The sequence below is a fragment of the Lipomyces chichibuensis genome (genome assembly GCF_038497645.1).
Source record: "Lipomyces chichibuensis strain CBS 12929 unplaced genomic scaffold V1513scaffold_8, whole genome shotgun sequence".
NCBI classification, from domain to species: domain Eukaryota; kingdom Fungi; phylum Ascomycota; class Lipomycetes; order Lipomycetales; family Lipomycetaceae; genus Lipomyces; species Lipomyces chichibuensis.
Genome location: NW_027117460.1, coordinates 179,121 through 207,016, shown reverse-complemented (window position 1 = coordinate 207,016; position 27,896 = coordinate 179,121). Strand labels below are relative to the sequence as shown.

The window sequence follows — 27,896 nt, the reverse complement described above, 5'->3', positions numbered from 1 at the left end:
ATTTGCAGCAAATTTGCAATGAAAAAGCAGCACTCCCCTAGATGATGCGGTGACAGTTACAGTCAACTGTCTGGACGGCCAGAGACAATATTAGAAGGTCATTTCCATCAAGGATCAGCCTACACGATCACTGTATATTCATCATCCTTTCATCCTCTAACCGCAAGAGACATTCGGTGCCCAGTCGCCCAATCTTCTGCTAACTTATTTAGACACTTTTAGCAGATCTGCGGATTATACCCACATCATATAGTATATAGATGGCTTCGGCGATGGACATCGACCACGACGTGCCCACAGTCTTGTCGGTCCTGCGGACGGAGGCACCACCTGATCTCGCCGGCGACTTCTATACCATGGAAGATCTCTGGGAGCGAAGGTAAATATTGCCGTTGGATGAGATCTTGCACCAGCTGACCTCTAATGAATATCAAGGCTCTGGCATCAGCTTACCGATGTCCTCGTCCAATTCTTTCAAAATCCCGAGAGTGTTCCACTCAGAACTCGAGTATACACACAATTCGTTGGCACATTCGATTCCAAAATCAACCAGCTTAAGCTGGTATCCCTCGGTCTCGCAACGTCGGCGACATTCCAAGACAAGTCGGAGGCTCTGGAGTTTATGACTGCACTTGCACAGAAAGTCAACACTCCAGCATCCCAAGATGCTTATGTGTACGCTCAGATTGAGACGGCGCAGGTTAAGCTGCAAATTCAGGATCTTGATGGTGCGCGCGTGACATTGGATAGCGCAGGAGCTATCTTAGAGAAGTTTGACTCGGTCGAGTCTGTCATCAACGCCGCGTATTACTCCGTAAACGCGGATTACTATAAGGCCAAGGCAGAATTTGCAGCCTACTATCGCAACTCGCTACGCTTTCTAGCATGCATTAACGTCACGGATCTCACGTTGACTGCTCAACGCGAGCGCGCATATGATCTGTCAATCGCAGCCCTACTCGGCGAATCGATCTACAACTTTGGTGAATTACTCCTGCATCCGATCCTTGACAGTCTTGTCGGCACTGAGTTTGAATGGCTACGTTCGTTGTTATTCGTGTTGAATGCGGGTGGTATCTCCAAGTTCGACGAGCTTGCGCCTCGAATTGCGACGCTGTCAATTTTGCAAAGCTCGAATGAATTCTTGCGACAGAAGATATGCCTAATGGCGCTAATTGAAGCAGTATTTCAACGCCCGGCGTCGGATCGCACTCTGTCTTTCCATACTATTGCGACCGAGACGCGATTACTACTGGAGGAAGTCGAACATCTTGTCATGAAGGCTCTTAGCTTGGGTCTAATCCGAGGATCGATTGACCAGGTTGGCGAGCGTGTCACAATTACCTGGTTGCAACCACGGATTATGACCAAGGATCAGATCGAGAGTATGCGACAACGATTACTGGAGTGGGATAGCTCGGTAAAGCAGCTGGGTGTCTGGATGGAGAACTCCGGAAAAGATGTGTGGGCGGCGTCATAGCGACGGAGAGATGTAAATTGTATATGATAGCATTTTGTTGTATAATGTGTATACGTGCGTCTATGTCAATGCAAAAGTATTTGTGGCCGATCGATCTCTTAACGTCTTCGTTGCATACAATATGAAAACTCGGAGCTGGATCCTCCATATGAACAAATTGATAGCATATCTTTAAATTAAGAAAAATCGCGATATCAAAGTTGGCTTGTGTAAATCTGCTTCACCAGTCAAGGAGGCCGTGTTGGCTTCCTGGTGGTTAGGCGTCAACAGGCGTTTCTCCAGACTAGCGATTCTCGGACTCGCGATGCCTCGACCAGCGAACCAACTTGGGTGATGCCATTTTGCACATCGAAGCCACGAAAATATTCGACATTCCACCAAGTTTGCACTGGTCCAACTTCCGCACAACCAACCGGTTCACATATCAGCCTGACGATGCCACCGATGCGCTTGCGACGGGCTGCCACGATTCCGGTCGTGCTGCGACTATTGGCCCGGAACTTGCATATCGCGCAATCACCTTCCGCGTCGATTCCATTGTCCATGGACGTTTCTGAACTGATAAAAAATGTGCCTCAGATAAGTGGCGATGGACCATTTCCGAAAAGTGTGCACCTTTTTTTGTTATGGAACAGGACGGAATGTTGACAATTGTTTGTAGCGCCGAAATTTGATGTACTGGGAACTCCGGCTAGTCTGTTGAATGTCGCGCTACCCGCGTCTGCGACGCTATTTACGAGACGAGGAACGCTCGTTGGCGTAAATGGCGAGCTTGATAATGTATGTATTTGTTGCGTTGGAGCAATTGCGTTACATCAATAACTCATTGGTAAAAACGTAGGTTACATCCACTTTGTCGATGCTTAAGCCGACGGTTCGTACACTTGTGGGGATACCATTTTTATATCAGAAGATCACGAGTACAACTCCACTTACAGCTCTTATAACATCAAAGTCGTCCTCAGTGCAAACGACGTTCGCGGTTGTATCGATGGACGGACGGCTAGACTGGACAATTGCTCAAAGGAATGCATTGCTTGCATGGACCGGCTCTACGCTTACCGTCAAGCCGAAGATTGTCCCGAGCCTGTCATTGTCACGATGGGGCAACACCGTCTTGTCTGGCCGTGGCGAGATAGCACTGGTTGGCAAGGGACAGATTTATCAGGTTACGCTGCAAGATGATTCCGACGAGTTTGTTGTCCACCCGGCGAATATTTTAGCCTACACATCAAACTTGCCGGCACCAAAACCCATTCCATATCGTCTGCGCCATTCACGGATTAAGCTGCCTCGTCTGCAGGTTCCGCAATCGATCTCCAAGTCGTACAGAAGACTCTTCCCATCGCTAGTCTCTTCAACAAGCGAATCTACGACCGGGGGCACGATACCTCCACAGAAGTCTTTCCTCACAGAACTACAAGAGACGAATATTGCGCGATTTTTCTCCCGGACATGGTACCGAATCATGACGGTTTTGCGAACGGCTATCTGGGGCGATGAGCTCTTTTTCAAATTCAAGGGCCCCTGCACTTTATTGATACAGTCCCGCGCAACACGACTGAGCGACGTGATCCTCGCGTCGGAGATGAATGAGCTTGCTCGTGTTCAGCCGCCGGCGTATGCGCCTGTTATCACTACGTCACCGGTGGATGCGGTGGCCCCTGCTGCGGATACTGTGGCGACACTGGAGGATACACGTGAAGGCAACGCGTCGAAAGGCGGACATTTGAAGGTTGCGGAGATTCATGATGGAAAGGTCACGTTCCGGAGCGTGGATTCATTCAAAGAGTTTGTCAAGTAGACTAATTGTAAAAAATAGTAGAAAGAAGCATGATTAAGTGTTAGAACTTATTGGAAATGCAATTTCAAAACAAAATTAAAACTATTTACATTGAACCCAAGAAAAACTCTATATACCGTATAATACAGGAAATGAAATTTCCGATGACAAAGTAGCAGCACGTAATTAAATTATTCGCTGGACTCCAACTTCTTTAAATGGTCCAACTCTTCTCTGGCTTTCTGTCCTTCGTCCTCTACGATATCCATGAGCTCCTGCGCCTGCCACATTCCAGCATAAATGCCGTTCTTGCTCAGAAGCTCACTATGAGTGCCTTGCTCTGCCACGGAGCCTTTCTTTAGGACGATGATTTTGTCAGAATCGAGAACCGTACGCAAACGGTGCGCAATGAAGACACTTGTGCGCTCCTGCTCACGAATGATACTGTTGATATTTTGCATAAGCGACTGCTCGGTATGCGTATCAAGCGCAGACGTAGCCTCGTCAAAAAACATAATCGGCGCGTTCTTCAAAATCAGCCTCGAGACCGCCAATCGCTGCTTCTCGCCACCTGAAATCATCATACCGCGCTCACCGACCTTAGTGTTCCAACCATCCGGCAGGTCATTGATAAGCTTGTCGATTTTGGCGCGCTCAGCTGCTCGCCGGACTTCTTCTGCAGTGGCATCCATGCGGCCGTAGCGGATATTGTGCTCAATAGTGTCGTTGAATAACGGCGTGTCCTGTGGAACTACGCCGATGGCTTTCCGCAGGCTCTCAAGGTTCACGTCTCGAATATCTTGGCCATCAACAAGGATACGTCCTTCTTGCACATCGTAGAATCGGAACAATAGTCTCAAAATGGTGGATTTGCCGGATCCGCTGGGACCGACGATTGCTGATTTTTGGCCACCAGGGATAATGAAAGATGCGTTTTGGAGAATTGGTCGGTCGGGATGGTATCCAAAAGTAACATTCTCGAACGTGATGTCGCCCTTTGTCAATTTCAATGACAGCGCATTGGGCTTCTCGGCAATGCCAACGTTGACTTTCTGGAGGTTGAAAAGAGTCTCCATGTCAAGTAGCGACTGACGCAGCTCACGATAGACGGTTCCCAAAAAATTCAATGGCACGGACAATTGGAAGACAAGCTGGTTGACCATTACGAGGTCCCCGACGGTCAACGTACCCGCCGCAACGCCCTGGGCTGCCATATACATCATACCGGTCAGCGCGGACGAAAAGATGACGCTCTGCCCGGTATTGAGAAATGCAAGGGATGTGGCAATCTTGATTGACGACTCTTCGTACTGTGCCAAAGCCTTGTCGTATATTCTTGCTTGGTATGCTTCGTTATTGAAGTACTTAACAGCTTCGTAATTTATCAGAGAGTCCACGGCAACGGTCGCAGCACGGTTATCAGCTTTGTTGGCATCTTTCCGGAATTGTGTTCGCCAAGATGTTGTCTTGATTGTGAACAGCGTATACGCTAGCATAGTGAAGAAGGTGACGGCAGCAAATTGCGAACCGTAGTTGTAAGTCAAGACGCCACAGACAAGACCAATTTCGAGAGTGATAGGCAAAACATGAAAGATCATTGACGACAATATGAAGCTGATACCTTTCGTACCACGGTCGATGGCACGACTAAGACCGCCAGTCTGACGTGAGAGATGGAAGTTCAAGTCGAGCTTAAGCAAGTGCTCGAAGACGTTCAATGCAACAGACCGAATTGCCTTCTGGGCGACACTAGCAAAGATGGCGTTTCGAAGTTCGCCAAAGAGTGAGGAACCGACGCGCACTAAACCATACGCGAGGATGACAGAGCCGACTACAGTCCAGACAGTACCGGCATAAGCGACAAAATCAATGTTCATGGAATCTACAATATTTTTGAAGAAGAACGGAACTTGGACGTTCAAAACCTGCGCGCGGATTAGACTGGAGTTTACGTTGTCCGACTAAACATGTACCACACCTTTGATCCAACGAGTAGTCCGAGAGCAATTACCACGCGAGTTTTGACACCTATTTGACCCTATTCAATGTTAACCCACATACTCTGTAGCCTTCCGTGCTTGCAGTTCTTACTTTCGGCCAAATGTATTTTATCATTTCCTTCATGATAGCCCAGTCAGCCTTTCGCTGCTGTTTGATGCTTATCACCTTCTCGTCCAGCAGCCCGTCAGCGCCATCTTTCTTTGTTGGAGCAGTCCTTCCGCTTTTAGCACTATCTTCTTTCGGAGTAATTGGTTCTTGACGGACTATCGCCGAAGTATGAAGTGATCGCGAATGTGATGACTCGAATTCGGGTCGAAGATAGTCGCCGCGCAAATATATATTTCGACGATTAGAAGACACAATGGAAGACTGCCTCCAGGTCGTAATGCTTGCCGAGATGATGGTTGTATTGACACTTGTCCGTCGTCCAGCAAGCAGTAGAAGCTGGCGAGCGGGTACAGTGGCCGCAGAGAGCTGAGATGTTAGTGGGCGTAAAAGAGTTGTTGGAGCAAGCATCTCGAGACCCCCCTGTCGTTCAAATTAGGTCGCCAAGGTCAGAATAAGTAATTGCTCAATTTAGAAACTGTTTGGTGACAATTGGGTGGTGTCGGCAATTAGAAATCTGGATGTTCGAGTGTTGTCCACTGACGATGTTCGTCTGGGCCTTGTACCAGCTTTGCTTTAAAGTTTTGACACCAGAATATTGGTCGTGAGTTCGACATTCCGCCATCAGCGCGATGAATCCGTTGACCGGACGTATCTCGGCAGTGCAAACAACACAATATTTCCAAATCAGGCATATCGACAGCATTTTGGATCGACAAAAACATTTACTATTCTTTTTCAAAATATAGAGTGGAGTTTGTCGAGACGTATAGGTACCGGGGAGAAAGTGGTGTTCGAATACATGGGCCTTAAATCACCGCATACCTTGGCCACCTGGTGTCATCAGATATATCACGTGCATTTAATGCACACATTAACTTTGCTTTCAAATTTCGCAATATTGCTCAAAACTGAGCAAGTACGATGGCGATATAGGGAGCTCAGGGGTTCCTCCAAGGCTCATCGCGTGTCTGATCTACTGTCACGATGGTTATGTTTATTAGCTCATATTGACTCGCACCCAACTATCACCGCTAGTCCTGCTGTCTTTACTGTTCTGTTTACTCTTCAAAGCAATCTATAATTTAAACCTGCAAGCACCTCAACTTGTCTGCTAACAAAGGTTACAGTAGCTTCCAGTCTTCCATATAGCTTGCTTATACTTATACCATTACTCGTGCCCGCTGTTGCCGTGCACACTTAGTTTCGTTTAGCGAATGCAGACAATCTATGACAGCCATTCGTCCTCATCTTTTATGATGAGTATGGACATGGATCACGGAAGCATGGATCACGGAGTCATGGATCACGGAGGTATGAATCACTCTGGTTCTAGCCATGGCTCCTCCACATGCAGGATGAACGTACGTCTTAGAGAGTTGATTTTTTGAGGACATCCTAACGTTGATACTTAGATGATCTTCACCTGGGACCCAACGGATGTATGTGTTGTCTTCGAGTGGTGGCATATTCGTGGACCAGGGACTCTTATTGCGTCCCTCTTCGGTATCATCGTGCTTGGAATTGGATTCGAATACCTGCGTACCCTCACATCTGCTCCAGGTATGTACTTTTCCATAGCCTACTGTCGATTGCCATCTCTGACCAGACCGTAGTGATTGGAACCACGGACATTGGCGAGTTCGACTCTGGCAGCTCTACGAGGTCATCAACTCCGTCGCTGTTAGACATGCAGATTCCACCACCCATTACGATTTCCACAAACACAACTTTATTCACCACGAAGAAGACCACCTTACTTAAGCGGTACAGAAAGCGGCTACAATCAGTCTTGTATGCAATTCAAGTCATATATTCGTTCTTCCTCATGTTAACTGCTATGACCTATAATGGGTGGATAATCATCGCTATTGGAGTGGGTGCTCTTGTTGGACATCTGCTCTTTGGCGAGAAGGCTCGATCTCGTACAATGTGTTGTGATTAACGATGTGCATATTTACAACTGGCGTTCTTGTTTCCTCGGCGGGTGGATGTAGTTTGCTGCTTTTTTCCTGGCGCAAGTTAGCTCTATGGCGCGTGTTATGATTCGATATCTAGTCTGGTCTTCGGCTCTTGATAGCATATTGCATTTGTTTCCCTTAATAATGAATTTTACCACCAGTTAAATGTCGTCCCACCACTTTGGAGCTCTGTAGGGTGCGGTGCGACAACGTTCACCCCGTATGCAAGTACGGTCATTCCACAATTCTTAATGACTTTTACGTTATGTATACTAAATAAATAAACACTTAACGTTGAGACACAAACACACAAACACACAATTTAGATAAAACAAATATATCAGCAAATGTAAAGATGACAAAAACGTTCGCAACACCAAGTATGACAATACCCTTCACACAGATTCAATCTATTATACTCAACCTTGTACATAACCCGTTTCTTACTCCTCAGCAGGCGCCGGAGCCTCGACAGGTAGGTCAACACGAGAACGCTGGTAAAATTCATTGATGATCTTCGCCGGGATACGGTTAAGGAGCTCCTTGGGGTAGATACGCAAGAGTGACCACGCGAGATCGAGCGACTCGAAAATCGTGCGGGCCTCGTACGGGTCCTGAGCAATGAAGCTGCGCTCGAACTTCTCTAAGAACTCGAGCGAGAGCTTGTCCTCCTGAGACAAAGCTTCCTCACCGACGACAGCCTTCATGGCAGCAGCGTCACGACCAATAGCGTACTTGGCGTATAACTGGTTGGACACGTCACCGTGGTCTTTACGAGTGAGCTTTTCGCCAATAGCAGACTTCATAAGCCGCGAAAGGGAAGGAAGGACGTTGATTGGAGGGTAGATACCACGGTTGTGGAGCTGACGGTCGACGAAGATCTGACCCTCGGTGATATATCCGGTCAAATCTGGGATAGGATGTGTGATATCATCGTTAGGCATAGTGAGAATAGGAATCTGAGTAATCGAACCATTTCTGCCCTCGACACGACCAGCACGCTCGTAGATGGTCGACAAGTCAGTGTACATATAACCGGGGTAACCACGGCGACCGGGAACCTCCTCACGCGCGGCTGAAACCTCACGAAGCGCATCAGCGTATGAGCTCATATCGGTCAACAGAACCAAAACATGTCGCTCGGTCTGGTAGGCTAAGTACTCAGCAGTAGTCAAGGCGAGTCGAGGAGTGATAATGCGCTCAATAGTAGGATCATTAGCCAAGTTAAGAAAGAGTGTGACACGGTCAAGTGAGCCAGACTCTTCGAAATCCTGCTTGAAGAATCGCGAAGTCTCCAAGTTGACACCCATTGCCGCGAAAACAATCGAGAAGTTCTCCTCGTGACCATCGTGAACGTCCTTCGTGGGACGCTTTACCAAACCAGCCTGTCGAGCAATCTGCGCAGCAATTTCGTTGTGTGGCAGACCAGCTGCAGAAAAAATAGGAATCTTCTGACCACGGGCAATAGAGTTCATTGTATCGATGGCACTGATACCAGTGGAAATCATCTCCTCAGGATAAATACGGGAATAGGGATTGATGGGAGAACCATTAATGTCGAGGTAGTCCTCAGCGAAGACCTTTGGACCTATGCCCTCGGTTAGACCTTCCTATCTTTCCAGTTCGACACATATTGCATGCAGACTCACCATTGTCAATAGCGTGACCAGAGCCGTCGAAAATTCGACCCATAACGTCCTCAGAGACAGGAATACGCAAGCTCTCTCCAGTGAACTCGACTCGAGTTTTCTTTACGTCGATTCCGGAAGTACCCTCGAAGACCTATACCGCTCAGAATCTTTGTCCCGTCTTCCACAATACAACTCCTGAAATCCTCTGAAAATTCACATACCTGAACAACGGCACGACTGCCACGAACCTCGAGAACCTGTCCAGCTCGGACAGTACCGTCAGGAAGTGTCAAATTGACGATCTCGTTATATCGTGGGAACTACAGTGAAAACATGTCAGACACTAAACTTTCACGGTACTATCACAATTCAAATTGAACACTCAATTGCAATTCCATACGAAACTATCGCACCTTGACATTGTCTAGAATGACCAGGGGCCCATTGACGCCGGTAACAGTGTTGTATCTGTATAAGAAAAAGGCGACTGTTAACTATACGGCACTTTTCTGCGTCAGGCTGGGAACGGTGCTGGCACCGGATTGACGTCGGCCAAGAACCAGTCGCTGGACCAATCAAACATAAAATCATACTTAATACGAGGGTGAATGGCGTAGTTACGGGTAACAGCAGCGGCATTGATGATGGCTATCAATTTAAAAAGTGCCCAATTAGCCAAAGCCCATTCCAATATCTTGTCCCAGTTTGGGCACCCATGGTCTACCGAGGCAATTGACCAGAAGACACAAAAATGTACTTACACGCTTCGCCAGCGGTCATACGAGGATCTTCAGTCATGGTGGCAGTCTGTCGAGGTTGATGAAAGGAGATTCTGGATCGTCAGAAGATGAAGACGACGACGAGATAAAACAGGGCTCGGACGGGTACCTAGCCTCACGCATTAATTTGCGCTGGGGGTACCTGGCGCCAATCACACGGCCTGCTGTAGTCAAATATCAAAGAGTCTGGTTGCATAGTGCCATAACCGCATAACGGCGCGTTAGATACGTAAGATGTTGCTTACTCGAACAACTCGCCGCCTGCCTTTCTTTTAACAAAAAGGCTGCAGCAAGTACACCGACTTCATCCAAAATGCATATATATATATACAGCGAAAGTATTTTCGTCGAGTAAAAGATAATATGGAACAATGCATTCGACAATTTGGGTATATATCACAGGAGCACCGGTCTCGGTTCCGTGGATCGCGAAACGGAGACGTTACGAGCAAAGGCTTCCGCCGTAAATTGACATTAGACATTGAAGATGTACTCAGCCTTTTCTAACATATCACAATTACTGAAAGTTACAACCCTAGACCATAAGATACAATATTAATTACATAACACCACCTCCCGTTCAATTTTTCACTATCGCATTACCATAAAACAACTTACGCAGCAGCTGCTGGTGTTGCACGCGGTGTAGATTCGTCGTCTTTAATTGACAACTTCTTCACGGCAGACTCTAAACTGTGTGCCTTCTCTAGCAGCTCCATACCTGCAGTAAGAATCCCCGCTCGGACATTGCGCTCGATTCGCTCGTCGTCATCAGTATCATTCTTGCTAGTCAACTTGTCGCGCTGGATCAGTGCATGCAGACGCATAATTATTGCATCTAAGAATGCCTTCTCCCCACCCACTACCACAAGGAAATTATTGACCCATGCCAGTAGAGTGGGATATCGCTCGTCTAGCAATAAATCTGGGCTGGTTTCAATGGCAGAAAGGCAGGACTCGATGAGATCCTCGACCTGCTTTCGCTTGGTTTCTTCGTATATAATTCTGCATCTCGATGATTCTGCAGGCTCTTGGGAAGAAATATCAAGGAAATCTTTGAGAACGATCACAAAAGCGCCACAAACATTCTCGAATGGGCAGAACTGTAGCGTGTCATAGATGTATCCGTACGACCTCTCAGGACTCGACCGCGACAAAAGGTGGACAACCAAGGTGTGGAAAATGAACCGAACTGTAGGTGACGGGGACGTTGCTGATAGCGACGTCAGCACCTGTAGGTATCCATTAAATTCTTCTGGAGAAGTAGACGCAATTTCTTCCGGTGTAATATCCTTTAAGAACTTCCAGGCATAGAAACCGACAGCGTCACACACACCAACTCCTGGGGATTCACCCTCTTCCCTGATAATAAATCGCTTGGTGATCCTTATTACATCCGGGAAAGTAAACGATATCTTTGACCGCGGTTCAGATACTAAAAATTCCGCGAGAAGGAAGAAGCATCCTTCTGCGGACAGGGGAATGGACGAACTTGACGCCGGTGGCGACGGGAAGCTCGGATCAACCTCCGGCTCGTTATCAAGTTCCAGCTCTGGAGGCTCCTCTAGCAGTGTCTCAGCGAACACTTCTGGTGCAATATCAAAGGATGAAGTCAATTGTAAAAACCTCTCAAGCATTTCAATTATACTTGGACTCAACGCGCCGTCGAAAGATAGTGGGCGCTCTCGTTCTCTGATCGGCAGTACGTCTATCTGCGGCTTGATCTCCGCAAAGTATCGCCGGCTCCAAGCAACGCTTTTGTTCCGAAGCATGATTTCGACCATGTGCGTCACGTAACTCTGTAGCATTCGTCGCTGGAGTGCCTCTTCTTCTGGTTCGACTGCAGTTTTCGATGGTGGAGGGACGTAGTCTCGGGCAAACAGGTACAATCTGCGAAGCAATACCGGCAGTGATTGCTCGCTGAGCTCATCTACATGCCCGGAGAAAAATGATAACAAGGCTGTTGAAGACGTTGTCAAGAATCGAGACGGGTATTGAGTGGTTATTCGTCTAGTCACTATGTCCGCGTGAGTGAGCTGTGAAGCAAGGGCCCAATCTCACATAACGTACCTGAAATGATCACCTCAAACAACGCATAAAACTTGAGCACAAACAGTTTTTCACAATCGAGAATCTGCTCCGGAGTAGCGTCTAGTGGAAAATCCACATTCAACGTTGACAAGGCCTCGATTGACTTCAAGAAGACCTCTTTCGCATTGCCTTTCTCTGCGATCAAATTGAAAATTTTAAGCACAGCTTTCCGAGGTGTGAGCACTTTCGAGGCAGCAACGGAATCAAAAGGATCGGCAGATGCCAAATATGGAAGTAATAATACTGGGAGATCCCAAGCGACATAAGACAGAAGAATCTCCTGTTTAGCAAGTTAGATGGACGCTTTGATCCGGCAATTGCCTGTTCAACATACGCTACGTCGTAGAATACTTTCCAGTGCTTGCAATAGAGCCACTCGTTCAGACTCTTTATATCGGTTCGGATTTCCCAGATAGACGTCAAGCAATGTAGAATATGTGATATAATCGTCGGACTCCTGCAAAGGAATTGGATCAGACTGTCAGAGACTTCCATAGAATAATAGATGATCTTACCACCGCATCCTGCGCAGCGCCTGTCAGCGCGTGGATAGCATCTTCTATAGACGTTGTATTTTCCGTCGTGCTGGAAGCCATTTGGAGTTACAAGCGTTACTATATGAAAGTAAGTATTGAGACGCAGGACTGAACTGGCTAATTGGATGCGTTGCGGGGTTCCAGGTTTCCACAGTTAAGGCAGGCTTCCATGACGTTTCGGCGCCATTCGTGTCAACGAGAGTGTGTTCGGTCAGCGCGAAAGTCCACTCTGACTCTTGTCGCAGCCGACGTCGCGAGATAATCATAGCATTTTATTCGGACATTGGTCAATTCCTGTCAGCTTATAACATGATACAATAATGATCCGGCTGGCAAAGAGCATGTTAGGTTAACTTAATTGAAAATCAACGGCGATTTGATACATTCTGTGGCTCTATTGCTCGACGACTTGCAAATACTGGGCGATCAGACTTTTTGGTTCAATTTCTTTGGATTTCGAATTCCTGCAGAATGCTTTCAGCAGACGAGTTAGTGGCATTTACTGTGGAACAAATCGCCTTAGACGGTGTCGAAGGTACCCTTTTTGCTTCTTCCTAGCTTGACGCGTCTTGTTTGTTGCCTTTTGTGCGTTATCAAAAAGGGAAACAATGTACGATTCTGGGTGGGCGAATTAATTTTAATTTTTGGTAAATATGTTTAGGCTGTTCCATTACTCGGCTATGGGAAATCGTGCAATTGAAAGTAGAGAATCTTGATGACTCGTTGAAGTACGTTGTGTGGAAATGGCTTTGCCAGCAAAACGACCAATTCATCGTCGGCTTGAATAACGCGGACGGTGAAGATCCAGTACGTGGTTGAAGATTCCTGCTGACTGCGTGAAGACTAACATGTGAAATTGCATAGAAACCATTGGATACTGATGAGGAGGATATGACAGATTTGGCGAGCTTGCTAGAGAAGCACGGCGAGCAGCTGCGTGTGTTCGTCAGCCAAGACTTGCTATGGCGGACTCTCACCGGCGCACCAAAAGAAGGATCGTCTGTAAGTGGGGAATATCGATCATTTTTTCGAGTATGGGCAGCACTTATTGCTCGATAGCTTGGACATTATCCATTTGTGCTCCTCTGTACCATCACACGTGCTAGAGAAGCCGGAATAACAGCTATTGACGTTGCACGTGTTACTAATCAAGACCCGCGATCTTTGTTCAGTCGAGTCAATGTTCTTTCAAATCTTGGGCTTATCAGGAAATATCCGGTAGTCGTCAAAAAAGGTGGTAAGACGACTCTACTAATCAGCACAAGATTTGCAAGAGCAGATCCCGTAAGTCGTAACGAGAACGCAAGTGCAGGCACAGAGACTGTGAAGTTACGCCGCGAAATTATGGAATACTTGAAGGTAGCAAAGAATGGTCTGCGCCAGCGCGCTGACTTGCGTAAGCAGCTGGTGAGTGGCAGTTATTCGTTGGCAATATTTTCTTTTATCTGACGGCTGCGGCTGGCTGTAGGGTATGGATACGTCGAGATATAAGATCAAAGTTTTTGGCCGATGCGTCGAAAACTTGGAGAGCAAGGGCTATATCCGGAAGGTCTTCGTTGTTCGTGCCTCTGATGAAAGCGGCAAGAAGCATAGCTGCCTCCAGTTTGTTAAAGAGTATCCGGAAAAAGAAGTTTTCAGGGAAGAAGAGATTGAATTTCAAGAAGTCGCAGAGGAGGCAGCGGAGAACGAAGGTGAGAAGTCGTCTGATGTTGAGGATGCTAGTCAGGAGCCGTTCGAGGTTAGCGAAAATGATAAGATTCAAGAATTCCAGGAAGAGAGTGAGCAGAGCCCACGATTCAATCGTTTCTTTCCACTGGAGAACCAGGTCTACGACCTTGTCGCGTCGAAGCGCACGAAAGGAATCTCTTCCATGGAGCTGACGCGAAAATGCGTTGGACGCGACTTTAGTCGGATCTTCAACACTGTTCTGACCAAGTTTGCCGATACATCTGGTCCCGACGGCTCGAAATCTTCGCAACCGCGCCACTTAAGCCAATACGCCATGGTTCGGGGTTCAGACAATACTGCGAGAGTTTCATATTATCGATATTTTACTCTTCCTGCATATCGCACTTTTGTGCAAAAATCTCCAGACGTGGATTGGGGTAAATTCGGACCGCTTATCTCAAAATCAGTCTACGCGGATCTTCAATTACTGTCGAAACGACCAAACAGATTACGCTATGTTCCGGAAATTGGAATAGGGATGGATGACGAAGGAGAAAAAAGTAAGTTTTGGCGAGTACTAATTTAATCATTTAACTAATCTTCGTAGTTCCGGCATGGCACGGTACAGGTAACAGTATTACCAGGTTGAATATTAAGGAGGTTGTCACGCCAGCGAGATCCGAGCCGGATGTAACAGATCAGCCGATACGTAAGCGCGGTAGGCCACGAAAGGATCCACGGTCTGAATTATCGGTGCCACTAGCAACACCAGTCATTGAAGATGCCGCACTCGAAACTGAACCTCAGGGCCAGATCAGTGAGACACCAGTTGCTCCGCCAGAGGTCGAGAAGGAACAGGCCTCAGAGAAGACCCCTGAAGGAGACGTCGTCATGACGGAAGGCCCTAAGGATGACGCTGCTGCGGCAACTGCATCATCCATGTCGTCATCCAGCAAGCCAATTAAGAAAACCTCCATAGCCACTCTCAAAAAATCCGAGCCTGTAAAGCCAGGTGCGAGATCTTCCTCATCTGGTGTAAGCTCGTTTTCAATTGCGGCCAGCCTACGTCAATCTTTGATGCTGCAGCTCCTAGAGGAAGGTGGAGGCGTCATGGAAGGTGGTACGCCATTGCTCGCAAATCTACGGGACAGATCCCAAAATTCGACGTCAGGTCAGCTTGATCGTCGAACATTAGAGCGTGATACTAATTCGCTCGTCAACAAGAACAAGCTACAGAGAATTTGCATATCAACTATTGATGGTCAGGGGCGGCCTACCACTACTTGGATCCTGACTTACCCTCATTATGGGGTCGACTCGCCTGAGGTTGTGAAATTCAAGGAGAATTTAATGGTTTCCAAAGATGGCACAAAGAGAGCTAATCGGGCTATTGAAGTGATATCGAACGAGTTTTCATTCTACAATATGGTGCCAATCCAGTCCATGAAACAGAGAGCGCGTGTGCAAAGGAGGGCTGAGAAGGCATTGCGAACGACGAAACTGAGTACCGAACAGCAGCAGGCGGCATCTGCAAGATTGAAGAAGCGCATGGAAGAACAGGAAGGGAGTGGTCACGGGTTGTCGTTGCTTACAGTTGGTGAACATGGCATATCTCAGCGTAGGAGGCGACCAAAGGTTTCTGCTCCACCTTTGCAACGCCGCAAAGAAAATCCGTCTGTAGTCGAACCCTGTACCGCGAACGCTGCTGAGAGTCCTGAGGCCGTCATTGCGCGACCAAGTGGCAAAGCCCGAAGGAAACGCGGAACAGTAGAAGCGGCAGTTGATCCCATCTCCGAATTTGTACGTCCTGGAAAGAAGGCTAAATCTATGGAAGCACTGGAAACAAGACAGAAACGCGCTGAACTGATCAAGGAACACAAGAGTAAGAAAATTGCTATCTTTTTCCATTGTTATTAATGGACTAACAAAATGTAGAAAATTCCAGGAGAATAAGGAACACTACTAGACTCGGCCACAAGCACGCTGATTGCATTTTCCGTGCTGTCATTATTACGCGCTCCTTTTATGGTGGCCTGGCCAAGGCTATTGCTTGGGACAGGGTAGCTGCGGCCCTAGGCGAGCCATATACCGTCGATACTCTTCAATCGGTTTGGCCTCGAATTCGCCAATTTTTTGGAGGTTCGAAAGCACTAATCAGGGCGGCGGAACGGTGGGAACATGTTTTCCTGGATGCGTACGAAAATGACAAACTCATTAATCTTGATTTTGAATATTTGGATATAATGGCTCTAGTTAAGTACTGGCGGGAGAATGATACTGATATGGTGGATGACGAGGATAGCGTTGGACTCTTGGAGAGTATCATGAAAGACAATGCCCTTCGAGATTACACATTTGTTCGAGATGAGCCGTCTAGTCTGTGGTTGGACGATGTCTACATATCGGTCTCGACAGTAAAATCTGAAGAAAGCCTGACATCGGTTCCATTCGCGTGTCGGCGTGAGGAGCCGCTGCTACCCGAATTGCACGCGCCTAAAAGGGCGGATGATGTCAAGCAACTGATAAAGGTAAGCAGTTTTATAAACTCCACGAACAACAATGCTAATCGGTTGTAGGCGATCATTGCTACAGATGAATCGAAATATGATCCACAGTCTGCCAAAGTACTACTTGACAAGTTCGGTACGCAACGTTGTTCAGAGGCCGTCAATCAGATGGAGAAGGAGAAAATACTGGTATATACTTCTCGTGATCTTGACAAACGCGTCCCAGGACGGAATTTTGTCTTTTCCGATCGCTTCAACATGATGGCAAAACTACGCACTGAGGAGTCGTCTTTTAACAAAGCATGCTCATTCCATAACCGGCTTTTGAGCACTTTCGCCCAGTCCAAGGGTATCATAATGTCGCGTCTGGCTCCAGACAGTTCAATGATCTGCTTGATGGATTTGATTGCTCAAGGCGAGGTGGAGTTGGTGCGAGTCAATGTTAGTGCTGGAAAATTGATCGAAGGTTATACGTCTCGTCTTGTCGACCGTGATAAGCTAGACTGCGACATCGTTATTCGGAGCAGTGCTGATCGTCAAGTGCCATCATTGCCGTCCGTTGAGGTTCCGGTTCCGGCCGTGCATGCAGACCCTTCGGAAGGTGCAAAGTTTCTTGTACCTGGTGGTCGTATGTGGATTGATGTTTTGGGCGACATCAATAAAGTGTGGTTTCTACGACTAGTAAATGTTGTGCTGATGACAATTGCATTACGCCCAGGCGTACCAGCCGCTGAGTTGTGTCGAAAATTCCATTGTATGTTGACAGAGGCCGAGATGAAGGATATTTTGGAATGGATTGTACAAAAGGATTTGGTGGAGTTTGTGGGTGAAAAAAGTAATGGGTATTGGGTTAAGCAAGGATGGTATCATTCGGAGATATACGATTGAGTTTCTAATATTGTCGCAATACCATAGGTGACTATCATTTGCTCATGCACGCTCATCCAAACTCATCAGACCCGACGGACGAAGAGACTTCCTGTCAGGTAGCATGCTTCTATTATCGTACACTTAACCTTAAAGTCTTGCCCATATGCCCCATGTCACTCTTTGCAAGATAGAAAGTTCGGTCAATACCAAAGGTCTATTTTTAACGTCGGAGAACAATCAAATTTAGGTCCACCGGCTCTTATTGCATAACTGGTATGGGATTAGGCCGATTGTAGCTCCATCGACATGTTCTTGACAGCGGTAGCAACTGCATATGTACACCTATTTACTGCAATTGGTAATGGCCTGATTGAGCCCTTGTTAGACAGTCCTTTTATCATTGGCTTGCGGCAGCCACAACGGATTCTCTTCACGGTCATTGTTTGCCATTTGCTCCTCTACTTCATCCCCATCGTCAGCCTCTTCCGCTTGTTCATGTTCTGTCTCCCTGGCCTCATCGCCTTCTTCATCCGCGTCGTCTTCGTCGTCTTCGTTGTCTTCATCGTCTTCATCGTCTTCGTCATCCTCCGAATAGGATATATGCAGATGATTCATATTTCCTTCCAGCCAGACGTCATCTCCGTTGGCCTTCTTAGCCTCCCGATCTGCGTAATCTTTATCGATCATATCCAGCCAGTCATTCTGCGCAGCGGTCACTGACTCAGCATCTGTACATCTGCAATACATATTAAGTAGATCGCGATTGACTTTAAGAAATGCATGGCCCCATGAAAAATGTGATAATATTTCCTCGGCCCAATCTCTGTGTCCAGTAATGGCAAAAGCTGCAGCTATGGCTTCAACACAATTCAGCTTCCACGGTCGCCCGTAGTTAACAGGATTTGTTGCTATTAGATACGGTACTACTTACAATGTCAGAACATGACATTTCTTCTTCATTCACTCGATGTAACTTACGGAGTCGTTCGTGTCGTCCACCTATTCTTGACCAAGGAATTTCTTGTACCCGAGCCCAAGAGCACTCGACAACCGCCGCACCGTGCTCCTCCAAAATCTCACGATCAGACGGGGATACGGGAACTTTTCCATTGGGTCTAACGACATAGTCAGCATTGGTGGAGCTTACTTGCGCGAGGGTGTACATGGTACTTACGATATCACGACTCCACGAAACTTCTGACCGACTCTCAGAGATCTGATTAATCCCAACCGCGCCAATTTCTTGCCGCTACAACGTTTAGGATCGCAATGATCGAAGTCCTATATCACAGTAAACCAATATTAACTTTTTTCCGTTACATGGATATAGGGCAGATAGTAAGTAACTCACCCACATAGCGGTCCTCACCGGAGGTTTATCGATAGCGTCGGCAGACACCGATTCATATTTGCTTTCATCAAACCGTTTGGAATTTGCCCGATTCTGATTTTTGCTCTTATATGGCTGTCTTGATTTACCGTTATTCTTGCCCATCTTGTAGGAAACTTTACAGAATCTCGTTGTAGCTGACCGCAATATATTTGCGTATTCCTCAATAGTCTGAGCCACATGTCAGCGAAGGTACAACAGATCCGGGTAAATTTTGTGTTGCGGCAGGTCATCCGCAAGACTTTATCCCGTCACGACGCAATCGTAACAGCCACTGGACATTCGTTAATCTTTCGCATTACATCACAGCTACTCAAGTGAGAAAGGTTGAAGTGATGTCTTCATATGGAAGGTATTCCGATGGGGCGGATGGGCCGTCGCGTAACGAGTCGTATACCGAACGGTTCCGGGTTCAGGATCAACCTATGTCGACTTTAGTATCGTCGGGGCAGGTGCGACAGGACCCAGCGGAGAGATCACGGTTGAGTAGATTAATTGGTTAGTTGTTTGGCTGGAATTTAGTTTATGAAGATATCGTTTTGCTGACGTATGTCGTTAGATCGTGCTTGCGACCCATCACATCTGGAGCCGAATTTGAGCTTAAACATTGAGATTGCAGACCTGATAAATGAGAAGAAGGGAAATTCGTATGTATTCATTATTTCTGACAAGTTGAATTGGCATGAGAAGGAGCTAATTGGTTTGGTCTACAGAGCACGTGAAGCCGCCACTCAGATTGTCAAGCTTATTAACAGCAGATCCTCCGCTGTCTCCATTCTATCGCTAGCGGTAAGTGAGCTCACTCCAGAATGTTTTCGAGAATGCGTGAATTGACTGGTCTGTAGCTACTAGACATTTGCGTGAAAAATTGTGGATATCCATTCCATCTTCAGATTTCCAGGAAAGAGTTCTTGAATGATCTAGTTCGAAAATTCCCAGAGCGGCCACCACCTCGGTATACGCGATCGCAGCAACTAATTTTGGAGGCGATTGAAGAATGGAGGGAAACAATTTGTCAGACCAGTAGGTACAAGGACGACCTAGGTTATATTAGAGACATGCATCGATTACTGTCGTACAAAGGTCGGTCTCCACGTTGTCCAAACTAACATATACGCTAACATTATGATATCAGGCTATACTTTCCCAGAGATCAATCGAGATGATGCTGCTGTTTTGAATCCTTCGGATGTAAGTATAGACTTCCTCTATATTGAATTAGCTATTAATGCATACTTCAGAATATAAAGTCCGCCGAAGAGTTAGAAGAGGAGGAAAGAGCTGCACAATCAGCGAAGCTTCAGGAGCTTATTCGTCGAGGAACCCCAGCAGATCTTCTTGAGGCGAATCACTTGATGAAAATTATGGCGGGTTACGATACAGAGCACAGAACGGATTATCGAGCGAAGGTTGCCGAAGATCTTGCGAAGATTCAGCGGAAAGCTAAACTGCTAGATGAGATGCTTGACGGTGTTAGAAGCGGAGACGCAATTGGCCGACAGGATGCGTTTGAGGAGTTGTACAATGCTATCAAAAATGCCCAGCCGAAGATTCAGAAGATCATTAAGGACGAAAGCGAGGATGGAGAGGCAGTGCAGAAGCTTTTGAGTTTGAATGATTATATTAACAGTGCCATCAACAAATATGACACGGTGAAGGCCATGAAACGGTCGGGCAGCAACACACCCGTCTCTCAGCTTAGCCGGAACAACTCGCCAGTACCTGCGGCTCCGCAGCCAACCATTGCTCCTGCTCAGGCCATTAATTTGATTGATTTCGACGATGACGTGGATGTCTCTTCGGGGTCTGTACCGCCGATCCAACCGATTATGCTCTCGATATCCCCTACGCCAGCTCCGGCGCAGTTTACTTATGCGGACGTAGCTTCAACTTCTGCGTCTCTGCAACCATTCTCTAGCGCGCCTACCCCACCGCAGTCCAACGCTGCGGCTGTGATGGCGCAGTTCTCAGTTCCGTCATCCTTTTCAACCCCAGTCGCCGCAACGTCGCAGCCATTGTCATCTCTTTTCAGTGCGCCTTTACAGCAACCTGCACCAACTACTATTACAGCAACCACAACGACTCAGCAGCTTCCTTCGCTGCTTACGAAGCAGATCCCAAATTTGGCACGACCACAACCTTTTACACAACCGGTATCGAAGAGCCAATCAGCAGCTTTTCTACAGGCGTTCTCCGCACCGAAAACGGCACTCCAACCTAGTCTGCAGCCTCAGCCGGAACCTGAATCAGTACCTGTTCCAGCAAAACTGGAAAACCAAACACAGCAGCAGTCGTCTACGCCCAATACCAGCAGCAATCTCTTAGACTTAGACGGCTTATTTTAGATATAATGTACTATTAATCGATGGATTCTAAAACATTCAATTTATTAAATGTGGGGGGCGTATGATAAATGGTTAGATTTAGGACTTAAGCTTCTATATCTAGATATGCAGTTGATTCACGACAGGGTCTCTACTGCCGGCGAGCCACCTTGTCCAATGCATCGCGTAGTCTATATTCCCTTAAATTACCAGTTCTGTCCACTGGACTGGTCCACTTTCCCCATCCAGAGAGCCGGACGACTATGCATGTAGCGTTATCGTCGCCTCCCACGTCTGCGGCAAATTGAACGACCTCGCGTGCCGCGTCTTGAGGGGTGCCTCTGGCGTAACCAGATCGATAGCCAGTAGACGTCACTATATCGACAATCTCTTGGTCCGCAGCAAAATTGGACACGCCGTCAGAAACGAGCACCAAGAACGGTTCGTCGCCTCCAAATCCATCGTCCGCGGTTCGTGAACCTAACGTGTACTCGGTAAGGTCAGGCTCGGCGGTAACGCCAAGTCTCTTCATAGACCGATCACCGAACGACCGAGTATTCTCCACGTTGCCGAATCTTTCTTCACCAAATGAGTCTGTGAAAAAGCTTGCGGCATATCTTCTCAATCGTGCCGATTCGGTCGGCGACGAAAGATGGTGGGCCGACGTGAGCGCATGTGCTACACCGTTCCTATCGCTTAGAATGCACCGTGTGTCGCCCACATGAGCAACCAAAAGTCGTGACGGTGCATCGGACCAATATGGCACGCTCGGATTCAAACTGTATAACAAGACGGACGTGCAAGTCGATCCAGATGGCCGTTCTGCCATTGTGTAATTGTAATCGGCTTGCAGAAACGAAATGGGAACGCGAAGAAGTAAGTCGCCTTTATATTCATTAGCACAAGGAACGCCGTATATAAATCACCAGAAAACTCACTATCTTTGCTCATCCTGCTTCGAAACTTTTCAAGATGTCCTCGCCATCTTGTCCAGTATCCGCCGATGTTCTCCTTCCATCCCTGCTCGAGTCGTTCAATTGAATTCAAATCGGCATTTTCAATGTATGTGGCTAGATTCTGTGCTAAAAAGTCGCTGCATTCGGATCCTCCATGCCCGTCGAATACCGAGTAGAAAAACACTTGCCGCTGTGGAGGAGTCTTGCTCTTAAGCGAGCGCGGTGTCAACGAAGACCTTGCGGGAACAGTCAGGACTGATACGCTGTATCGGTCGTCATTATCAGGTCGTGTTACCCGGGAAGTGTAATGGCCCAGATGTGTCGGCGCATTGAGCAACGGGACTCGCAAGCGAGGGACGGAGGAGATCTTAGACGCAACTGATTTAGCCGGTGGAGCAACATAGTAAGTAGTAAAATGACGATAACGTTGAGCATTCGAGATCGTACATTGCTGCGAGATTTGAAATTTACTGAATTGGAAAATGAATTCTGTGAAAATTACACTGTCAGCCCCTGAGATCCACGATGCGGCCCACAGGCCAAGTATGTATTGATGCCTTACTGTACGAATCGGTGACCGTCCACAAGTAAGACGAAGAAATCCGCATATTCCTGGCTAGTTATAGGTTGAGCCTTTGTGGCGACTACTTCACTTCACGCTAGCCATAACTGCATATAATGCATTTAAGAAAGCTATGATAAGAGTGTGTAGGCGGGAAACTATTGATGAAGACGCGCTCAAAGGAAGACTCTCCATATTTGATTTGTGCGGCTCTGGCTGGACGGTTGCGTCGCGGCCTCGGAAACTATGTGGGCGAACGACTCGAGATTTATATCGGCTCCAAGGTTTTGGGCCTGTTTACAAAAATGACCAATGCTGTTCATGTTCTTTACGATTTGCGATATAAATTTAACCGGAAGCGATAGATCCAACTCACGGAGTCATCGTAACGAATAAGAATGGGAACCGCACTTCAGGGGTTGATTCAGTATTAAGAGCAGTCACAGAAATCCTATAGTCAGCATGATTGACATCGTGGATACTGTCGAAACATTTCCTATTAGAGTGTCCATTAAGCGTACATCTAGACGCTGAGAATTATGTAAATTTTAGTCTGATAAATATCAACTTGTCGTGTACGTGGCTTTTACACTGTTAAACATTTACGTACTGTTGGCGAAACTCCCAACGGTGAGTGACTCCCAAAATCGATGTTGACAACCAACCGCCACAAATCTATCTCTATTGCTAGCGAACTGTTCCTCGGTATCAGGGAAATATTGATCCTTCTGACTTAATACATCATTATGCCGCCGCCAAACAAAAATACGCCGACTGTGAGGAGGATACTTAAGGAGGCGAAGGAGCTATCTGAACCGGACAAGGACATACATGCAGCGCCGACCGAAGTATGCAATATCCCACGCAACGGAGATTGATGATATGGTACTCTAACAAAATTCATAGGATAATTTGTTTGAATGGCATTTTATAATACGTGGCCCACCGTCAAGCCCTTACGAAGAAGGCTACTATCACGGACGGATAAACCTCCCTAGCAATTACCCATTAGCACCACCTAGCTTCAGGTTTCTACAAGATTCTGGGAGATTTGATGTCAACAAGGAAATTTGTTTGTCGATCAGTAACTTCCATGTCGAGGAGTGGCTGCCTGCGTGGGGTAAGCTATTCTTGTCACCCACACAGAGTTATGGTTACTGACCAACGGTTACCTAGGTATACGCACGGCGTTGGTCGCACTACGTTCTTTCATGGCAACAGAAGCAAATGGAGCAGTTGGAAGTATCGACGGTGTACCGGATGAGACGAAGCGGGAAATCGCTCGCAAGAGTAGGGAGTTTAAATGTTCAACATGCGGTGGCCAACGAAACTACGAATTACTGTACGCAACGACTGTAGGTGGTAGTATCAACGAACCTCAACTCGAATCAAGTGTTGTATATAAAGCTGCGGAACAAGAGTCGGGCAATAACTCTGGCGATAAATTGCAAAGAGAAGCACCGAAACACACCGGGTCGTCGATAGAGAATGGCTCGGGCCGCGATGTTTCCAATCAGCAGATAGAGCAGATGTCGTATCGAGGAATATGTAGAAATAAGTTAACGGTGTTTGTATCTGTCTTAGTAGCGATATGGGCCATTAGGTTTTTGTTGTAACGTGTGTGATAATTTGGGTTATACAAATGGAGCGGAATGCTACACCGGGGTCTAGGGTTGCTTATAAGTATTGTTACAATTGCATAGGATTATTATTGCGGCTGTCAGTACCATCGGATTTACTAAATTATATAGGGGAATATTATGATACATATACTTTAGCTATTCATTCATAAGCTGCAACGCTGATATCATTGTACGGCGTTATTGGGAGTGTGAGCTGTCTCTGCTTAACTTAACACTTTATGAAATTAAAGTTTAAGCCCGGTGCAAGCACGATTCAGGTACGGAAAAACAACTAAAAACATAAGCTCGGTCTTACGTTGCTAGCACCGTAATGCGCATATCGCGTACTAGCCTGTTATCATCAGATCCTGGCCAGCCCGATTTCTTTTACTCAGAAATTTTTTTATTGGGTAAGCAAGAGTCGTCCGTTATTTGATATGATGGTTTCATTAGACGTGACAAATTTTTGGTCTCCAAGCAATTGGTATCAATGTTGCGGTTTCCATTATTAACCAATAAAACAGATTGATAGACAGTTAACCGAGTATGGCCCCGTTTGATTTTTTGAGAAAGAAAAACGGTGGGACTGCGGCGGAAAACGGTGATACGGTCAGTGTCATTTCGTCAAGGACCAACGGCAGGTTAAGCACATATGATAAGAATCAGTCGTATGAATTATCGCGAATGCCGACTGAAAGTAGCTACTCTGGATCAAATCTAGCAGTATACTCAGACCCATACGCGGACAATGTTCCTCTCACCGACCGCCATGCGTCGCAGTCCTATGCATACAATCCGTGGAATCTCCAGAGCAATCAACAGACTCCGTCAGACATGCCACCACCTGGCTTTGTGCCTAATTCAGACCGACTTGCTACGAACATTCCGCCAATGGACCAGCAAAAGAAGAGACAGATAATTCCATGGTTCACTGTGACCGTTAGCGTGATCCAAGTCATTGTCTTCGTCTCTGAACTAATTGTTATGCACAAGTACACCGGAAGCATAATCGCTACTAAGCCGACCTTTAATCCTATGATAGGACCTTCTACATATCTTCTAATCCACATGGGCGGCAGATTTACACCATGCATGCACTATATATCTGGAGTGACAGACGTCAAGACCAAAAATTTTCCTTGCGCAAGTTCGACAACGGTTGCAACAAATGTTTGCACCCTATCCGAATTATGTGGCATGGGCGGCGTGTCAGATCATCCTAACCAGGTATTGACGATCTCTATGTGGTGTGGAAGCGATCTGGAGTTATTGCTGACATTAGTAATACGATAGTGGTGGCGCTTCATTACTCCAATGTTCCTACACGCAGGATTCATACACATTATTGCGAACATGCTTTTGCAGCTCCAACTAGGTGGCTCAATGGAAAGGTACTATAATTAGTTTTGTGAAGATGATCGGAACTGACACAGGTCTCAGAGACATCGGGACGTTGAAGTTCGCTTCCGTGTACGTCGCATCTGGTATCTGCGGATTTTTGCTCGGCGGAAATTTTGCACCAGATGGTATTGTTAGCACGTAAGTAGATCCATCAAACTAGACTTATAAAATATGTAGTAATGATATTTTAGAGGCGCGTCTGGTGCTCTTTTCGGAATTATTGCTTTGAGGATATTAGACTTGCTTCTGAACTGGCAACTTTATGAGCGTCCAAAGCGTGCGTTGATGTCTCATCTCATCGAAATAGTGATCGCATTTGCTCTAGGGCTATTACCAGGTATCGATAATTTTGCCCATATCGGCGGCTTTGCCATGGGTATTCTTCTTGGTCTCGTCCTCCTTCGAAGCCCACTAAAGTTGCGGGAACGTACTGGCCAACCTATAGCCAATGATTATTATCCGAAATCGAAAACTCTGAAGGACAGGTTCCAAAATCTTAAAGCTGTGTTTTCAGGAAGACATCCTGCGTGGTATTTATGGGTTATCGTCCGCCTTGTTATGTTAGTGCTGGCAGCAACCTTCGTTATCGTCTTAATTCGGCTATTTAATAAAGGCGGCGGCCATTGTGGCTGGTGCAAATATCTAAGCTGCCTGGTAAGTTGTTTTTTGTTTGGCAAGGCGATATGTTCTGTACTAACGTGCATAATAGCCCGTCAAGGGGTGGTGCGATGCATACTTGCCTTAGTTTCATGACGTGTAGAATCATATGTTTGTAGATTGGAGACATTGGCGTTGGTCGGACTTGACCTTGAAACCAGGGCAATTTAGAAATGAATTTTTAATAAATTATACGACCCACCATTGAGACATAAAGATAACTATCCACCTTCTGCCTGTTACTCAACCCGCCTGTTTCAATAATAATTGCTTCTCTACTATGTCTATATTTTCATCTCTTTGTGACCCTTTTCTTTAATGACAATGTTAGAACTTATTAAAAAGTGTCGTCTGACACAAAACTTGAACATGAAAAAATGTGAAGATCTAATTACAACATGGATGAGTCCAAGTCGGCAAGAACAAAGCTCTTGGGCCCACTAGCAGTTCGCGACGCGTCGTCAGCAGCACGGGAGCCTTTACAGACTCATAAGGAAAGTCTTAGGTTTTGACCTCGGGGATTCTGTCTTCCCCCTGATCTCGCCATTTGTTCGTAATGTTCAAAATCCGGGGTTTAATAAAGTGTCATCCGAAAAAAAAATATATTTAGCGATACTTGGTTTCGATCCAAGGACATCAGGGTTATGAGCCCTGCGCGCTTCCGCTGCGCCACATCGCTTCTTCAATACATTTTACTATTAGAAAGATCAGTTAAGGCAAAGGACAAACCCTAACCCGTAAGCTTGACCGTAACGTGATTCCTTATCCCTGCGTGTCGCTGCTTCGAACCTCCAAGTAATGAATTAATTGAGCATTTGCTTACACTTAATTGCATCATTTACATTTTCTTGTTGACGTATTCCAATTTCCAAGACTGCGTTCAACACATGGATATTACTAATTGATCATTTGGATATTAGCAGCAGTGTTGTCAAATACTGTTGCGTTATGAATTCTTCAGCAGACCGTCAGTTGAAAACCCTTTGGAAACATACGCCGTAATCTAAAAGACCGATTTTGCCCTTCAAAACTATCAACTACGCGACGCGATTGATGCTAAAAAGCTCGTCCAGAATTACATAACTCGTTGCTAGATTGCCGACGTCGTGGATATTAGGTAAGGAAGACAGTTTAACAATGCAGACATGTTTCCCAACTATTATACTAAATTATTCACAAATTGTGCCTTCTCCAGCTCTTCGTCATTTGCATTCTGCCTCAGACTCCATATCAGTCCTCGAAACGTTTTGGAGGATATTCAATCGAAAAACGCATTGAATATGTACCTAAGAAATTACCAACGGGCACAAACTAAGCGCCGAATTCTATGTACATTAATTAAGAAACTAAGTAAAGAAAAACTTAGGAAAGAAACAACGAGAGACGACAAACTAAAGAAAACTAAGCAAGAATAGCGAGAGACAGCAGGGGGGTCTGCGCAACTTAAAGTCGGAAAAACTTTAACTCTTCAGTAAATCTGGGCATGTAGTGTAGTTGGTTATCGCGTTCGCTTCGCATGCGAAAGGTCTCCGGTTCGATTCCGGACTTGTCCATTGTTGTATTGATCTGAAG

At 46.4% G+C, this 27,896-nt stretch overlaps 12 protein-coding genes and 2 non-coding genes across 14 annotated transcripts; 8 read left to right on the top strand and 6 right to left on the bottom strand.

The window, feature by feature from the left end:
• The first annotated feature begins 99 nt into the window (after nt 1-99).
• V1513DRAFT_441184 (uncharacterized protein) lies at nt 100-1,643 on the top strand. Its single transcript, XM_066897479.1, has 2 exons — nt 100-379; nt 436-1,643. Exons 1-2 carry the CDS (start codon nt 261-263, stop codon nt 1,478-1,480), a joined length of 1,164 nt encoding a protein of 387 aa, XP_066754668.1. The 5' UTR covers nt 100-260; the 3' UTR covers nt 1,481-1,643.
• V1513DRAFT_441181 (mitochondrial biogenesis AIM24-domain-containing protein) lies at nt 1,644-3,368 on the top strand. The gene is made up of 3 exons (XM_066897478.1): nt 1,644-2,087; nt 2,142-2,260; nt 2,322-3,368. The coding sequence occupies exons 1-3, from the start codon at nt 1,814-1,816 to the stop codon at nt 3,282-3,284; spliced, it is 1,356 nt and encodes a 451-aa protein (XP_066754667.1). The 5' UTR covers nt 1,644-1,813; the 3' UTR covers nt 3,285-3,368.
• A 1-nt stretch (nt 3,369) lies between these two features.
• On the bottom strand, nt 3,370-5,514 carry V1513DRAFT_312162 (P-loop containing nucleoside triphosphate hydrolase protein). Its single transcript, XM_066894660.1, has 2 exons — nt 5,242-5,514; nt 3,370-5,188 (listed from the first exon to the last, which is right to left on the bottom strand). The coding sequence occupies exon 2, from the start codon at nt 5,138-5,140 to the stop codon at nt 3,455-3,457; it is 1,686 nt and encodes a 561-aa protein (XP_066754666.1). The 5' UTR covers nt 5,141-5,188; nt 5,242-5,514; the 3' UTR covers nt 3,370-3,454.
• A 1,114-nt stretch (nt 5,515-6,628) lies between these two features.
• Nucleotides 6,629-7,314, top strand: V1513DRAFT_430517 (Ctr copper transporter family-domain-containing protein; the record flags this gene model as incomplete). Its single annotated transcript, XM_066896349.1, has 3 exons — nt 6,629-6,733; nt 6,785-6,932; nt 6,986-7,314. 3 exons carry the CDS (start codon nt 6,629-6,631, stop codon nt 7,312-7,314), a joined length of 582 nt encoding a protein of 193 aa, XP_066754665.1.
• Nucleotides 7,315-7,465: 151 nt separating this feature from the next.
• V1513DRAFT_441175 (P-loop containing nucleoside triphosphate hydrolase protein) lies at nt 7,466-9,870 on the bottom strand. Its single transcript, XM_066897477.1, has 6 exons — nt 9,723-9,870; nt 9,555-9,609; nt 9,375-9,429; nt 9,183-9,281; nt 8,980-9,112; nt 7,466-8,918 (listed from the first exon to the last, which is right to left on the bottom strand). Exons 1-6 carry the CDS (start codon nt 9,757-9,759, stop codon nt 7,774-7,776), a joined length of 1,524 nt encoding a protein of 507 aa, XP_066754664.1. The 5' UTR covers nt 9,760-9,870; the 3' UTR covers nt 7,466-7,773.
• V1513DRAFT_412201 (YAP-binding/ALF4/Glomulin) lies at nt 9,871-12,676 on the bottom strand. The gene is made up of 4 exons (XM_066895748.1): nt 12,347-12,676; nt 12,166-12,288; nt 11,811-12,111; nt 9,871-11,757 (listed from the first exon to the last, which is right to left on the bottom strand). The coding sequence occupies exons 1-4, from the start codon at nt 12,425-12,427 to the stop codon at nt 10,355-10,357; spliced, it is 1,908 nt and encodes a 635-aa protein (XP_066754663.1). The 5' UTR covers nt 12,428-12,676; the 3' UTR covers nt 9,871-10,354.
• V1513DRAFT_463334 (uncharacterized protein) lies at nt 12,593-17,471 on the top strand. Its single transcript, XM_066899966.1, has 8 exons — nt 12,593-12,902; nt 13,029-13,174; nt 13,232-13,369; nt 13,427-13,774; nt 13,836-14,595; nt 14,643-15,917; nt 15,971-16,563; nt 16,612-17,471. Exons 1-8 carry the CDS (start codon nt 12,839-12,841, stop codon nt 17,428-17,430), a joined length of 4,143 nt encoding a protein of 1,380 aa, XP_066754662.1. The 5' UTR covers nt 12,593-12,838; the 3' UTR covers nt 17,431-17,471.
• Nucleotides 17,472-17,793: 322 nt separating this feature from the next.
• Nucleotides 17,794-18,693, bottom strand: V1513DRAFT_376819 (uncharacterized protein; the record flags this gene model as incomplete). The annotated part of the gene is made up of 3 exons (XM_066894936.1): nt 17,794-18,335; nt 18,391-18,527; nt 18,587-18,693. Coding segments are annotated over 3 exons (786 nt in total), but the record flags the coding sequence as incomplete, so codon positions are not given.
• Nucleotides 18,694-18,883: 190 nt separating this feature from the next.
• V1513DRAFT_397256 (VHS domain-containing protein) lies at nt 18,884-21,171 on the top strand. The gene is made up of 6 exons (XM_066895406.1): nt 18,884-19,300; nt 19,362-19,449; nt 19,516-19,591; nt 19,648-19,885; nt 19,938-19,993; nt 20,044-21,171. Exons 1-6 carry the CDS (start codon nt 19,138-19,140, stop codon nt 21,145-21,147), a joined length of 1,725 nt encoding a protein of 574 aa, XP_066754660.1. The 5' UTR covers nt 18,884-19,137; the 3' UTR covers nt 21,148-21,171.
• V1513DRAFT_397255 (phosphatase 2C-like domain-containing protein) lies at nt 21,167-22,894 on the bottom strand. The gene is made up of 3 exons (XM_066895405.1): nt 22,645-22,894; nt 22,065-22,571; nt 21,167-22,011 (listed from the first exon to the last, which is right to left on the bottom strand). Exons 1-3 carry the CDS (start codon nt 22,688-22,690, stop codon nt 21,278-21,280), a joined length of 1,287 nt encoding a protein of 428 aa, XP_066754659.1. The 5' UTR covers nt 22,691-22,894; the 3' UTR covers nt 21,167-21,277.
• Nucleotides 22,895-23,252: 358 nt separating this feature from the next.
• Nucleotides 23,253-24,422, top strand: V1513DRAFT_441155 (ubiquitin-conjugating enzyme/RWD-like protein). The gene is made up of 3 exons (XM_066897476.1): nt 23,253-23,492; nt 23,551-23,764; nt 23,821-24,422. Exons 1-3 carry the CDS (start codon nt 23,391-23,393, stop codon nt 24,258-24,260), a joined length of 756 nt encoding a protein of 251 aa, XP_066754658.1. The 5' UTR covers nt 23,253-23,390; the 3' UTR covers nt 24,261-24,422.
• Nucleotides 24,423-24,950: 528 nt separating this feature from the next.
• V1513DRAFT_457587 (rhomboid family-domain-containing protein) lies at nt 24,951-26,412 on the top strand (the record flags this gene model as incomplete). Its single annotated transcript, XM_066899632.1, has 5 exons — nt 24,951-25,493; nt 25,560-25,657; nt 25,707-25,805; nt 25,859-26,321; nt 26,377-26,412. 5 exons carry the CDS (start codon nt 24,951-24,953, stop codon nt 26,410-26,412), a joined length of 1,239 nt encoding a protein of 412 aa, XP_066754657.1.
• Nucleotides 26,413-26,931: 519 nt separating this feature from the next.
• On the bottom strand, nt 26,932-27,003 carry V1513DRAFT_t36. The gene has a single exon. It is a non-coding gene; the product is annotated as a tRNA-Met (tRNA).
• An 800-nt stretch (nt 27,004-27,803) lies between these two features.
• Nucleotides 27,804-27,877, top strand: V1513DRAFT_t39. Its single transcript has one exon. It is a non-coding gene; the product is annotated as a tRNA-Ala (tRNA).
• The last annotated feature ends 19 nt before the right edge of the window (nt 27,878-27,896 follow it).

What these genes read in the sequence shown, in the direction of transcription:
- V1513DRAFT_441155 (XM_066897476.1), top strand. Translation starts at nt 23,391, where the DNA reads ATGCCGCCGCCAAACAAAAATACGCCGACTGTGAGGAGGATACTTAAG. An exon ending in TACATGCAGCGCCGACCGAA is followed by an intron (nt 23,493 to 23,550) that starts GTATGCAATATC and finishes CAAAATTCATAG; the next exon opens with GATAATTTGTTTGAATGGCA. An exon ending in GGAGTGGCTGCCTGCGTGGG is followed by an intron (nt 23,765 to 23,820) that starts GTAAGCTATTCT and finishes ACGGTTACCTAG; the next exon opens with GTATACGCACGGCGTTGGTC.
- V1513DRAFT_397255 (XM_066895405.1), bottom strand. Translation starts at nt 22,690, where the DNA reads ATGCGGATTTCTTCGTCTTACTTGTGGACGGTCACCGATTCGTACA. An exon ending in GACGGTCACCGATTCGTACA is followed by an intron (nt 22,572 to 22,644) that starts GTAAGGCATCAA and finishes TAATTTTCACAG; the next exon opens with AATTCATTTTCCAATTCAGT. An exon ending in AAGCAGGATGAGCAAAGATA is followed by an intron (nt 22,012 to 22,064) that starts GTGAGTTTTCTG and finishes ATGAATATAAAG; the next exon opens with GCGACTTACTTCTTCGCGTT.
- V1513DRAFT_441184 (XM_066897479.1), top strand. Translation starts at nt 261, where the DNA reads ATGGCTTCGGCGATGGACATCGACCACGACGTGCCCACAGTCTTGTCG. An exon ending in GAAGATCTCTGGGAGCGAAG is followed by an intron (nt 380 to 435) that starts GTAAATATTGCC and finishes ATGAATATCAAG; the next exon opens with GCTCTGGCATCAGCTTACCG.
- V1513DRAFT_397256 (XM_066895406.1), top strand. Translation starts at nt 19,138, where the DNA reads ATGTCTTCATATGGAAGGTATTCCGATGGGGCGGATGGGCCGTCGCGT. An exon ending in TCTCCATTCTATCGCTAGCG is followed by an intron (nt 19,592 to 19,647) that starts GTAAGTGAGCTC and finishes ACTGGTCTGTAG; the next exon opens with CTACTAGACATTTGCGTGAA. An exon ending in CTGTTTTGAATCCTTCGGAT is followed by an intron (nt 19,994 to 20,043) that starts GTAAGTATAGAC and finishes TGCATACTTCAG; the next exon opens with AATATAAAGTCCGCCGAAGA.
- V1513DRAFT_441181 (XM_066897478.1), top strand. Translation starts at nt 1,814, where the DNA reads ATGCCATTTTGCACATCGAAGCCACGAAAATATTCGACATTCCACCAA. An exon ending in CGATGGACCATTTCCGAAAA is followed by an intron (nt 2,088 to 2,141) that starts GTGTGCACCTTT and finishes AATTGTTTGTAG; the next exon opens with CGCCGAAATTTGATGTACTG. An exon ending in TAAATGGCGAGCTTGATAAT is followed by an intron (nt 2,261 to 2,321) that starts GTATGTATTTGT and finishes GTAAAAACGTAG; the next exon opens with GTTACATCCACTTTGTCGAT.
- V1513DRAFT_412201 (XM_066895748.1), bottom strand. Translation starts at nt 12,427, where the DNA reads ATGGCTTCCAGCACGACGGAAAATACAACGTCTATAGAAGATGCTATC. An exon ending in GCGCTGCGCAGGATGCGGTG is followed by an intron (nt 12,289 to 12,346) that starts GTAAGATCATCT and finishes ATTCCTTTGCAG; the next exon opens with GAGTCCGACGATTATATCAC. An exon ending in GTTTGAGGTGATCATTTCAG is followed by an intron (nt 11,758 to 11,810) that starts GTACGTTATGTG and finishes ACGCGGACATAG; the next exon opens with TGACTAGACGAATAACCACT.
- V1513DRAFT_441175 (XM_066897477.1), bottom strand. Translation starts at nt 9,759, where the DNA reads ATGACTGAAGATCCTCGTATGACCGCTGGCGAAGCGT. An exon ending in GCAGTCGTGCCGTTGTTCAG is followed by an intron (nt 9,113 to 9,182) that starts GTATGTGAATTT and finishes TGAGCGGTATAG; the next exon opens with GTCTTCGAGGGTACTTCCGG. An exon ending in TGGTCACGCTATTGACAATG is followed by an intron (nt 8,919 to 8,979) that starts GTGAGTCTGCAT and finishes CCGAGGGCATAG; the next exon opens with GTCCAAAGGTCTTCGCTGAG.
- V1513DRAFT_312162 (XM_066894660.1), bottom strand. Translation starts at nt 5,140, where the DNA reads ATGAACATTGATTTTGTCGCTTATGCCGGTACTGTCTGGACTGTAGTC.
- V1513DRAFT_463334 (XM_066899966.1), top strand. Translation starts at nt 12,839, where the DNA reads ATGCTTTCAGCAGACGAGTTAGTGGCATTTACTGTGGAACAAATCGCC. An exon ending in CGCCTTAGACGGTGTCGAAG is followed by an intron (nt 12,903 to 13,028) that starts GTACCCTTTTTG and finishes AAATATGTTTAG; the next exon opens with GCTGTTCCATTACTCGGCTA. An exon ending in CACCAAAAGAAGGATCGTCT is followed by an intron (nt 13,370 to 13,426) that starts GTAAGTGGGGAA and finishes ATTGCTCGATAG; the next exon opens with CTTGGACATTATCCATTTGT.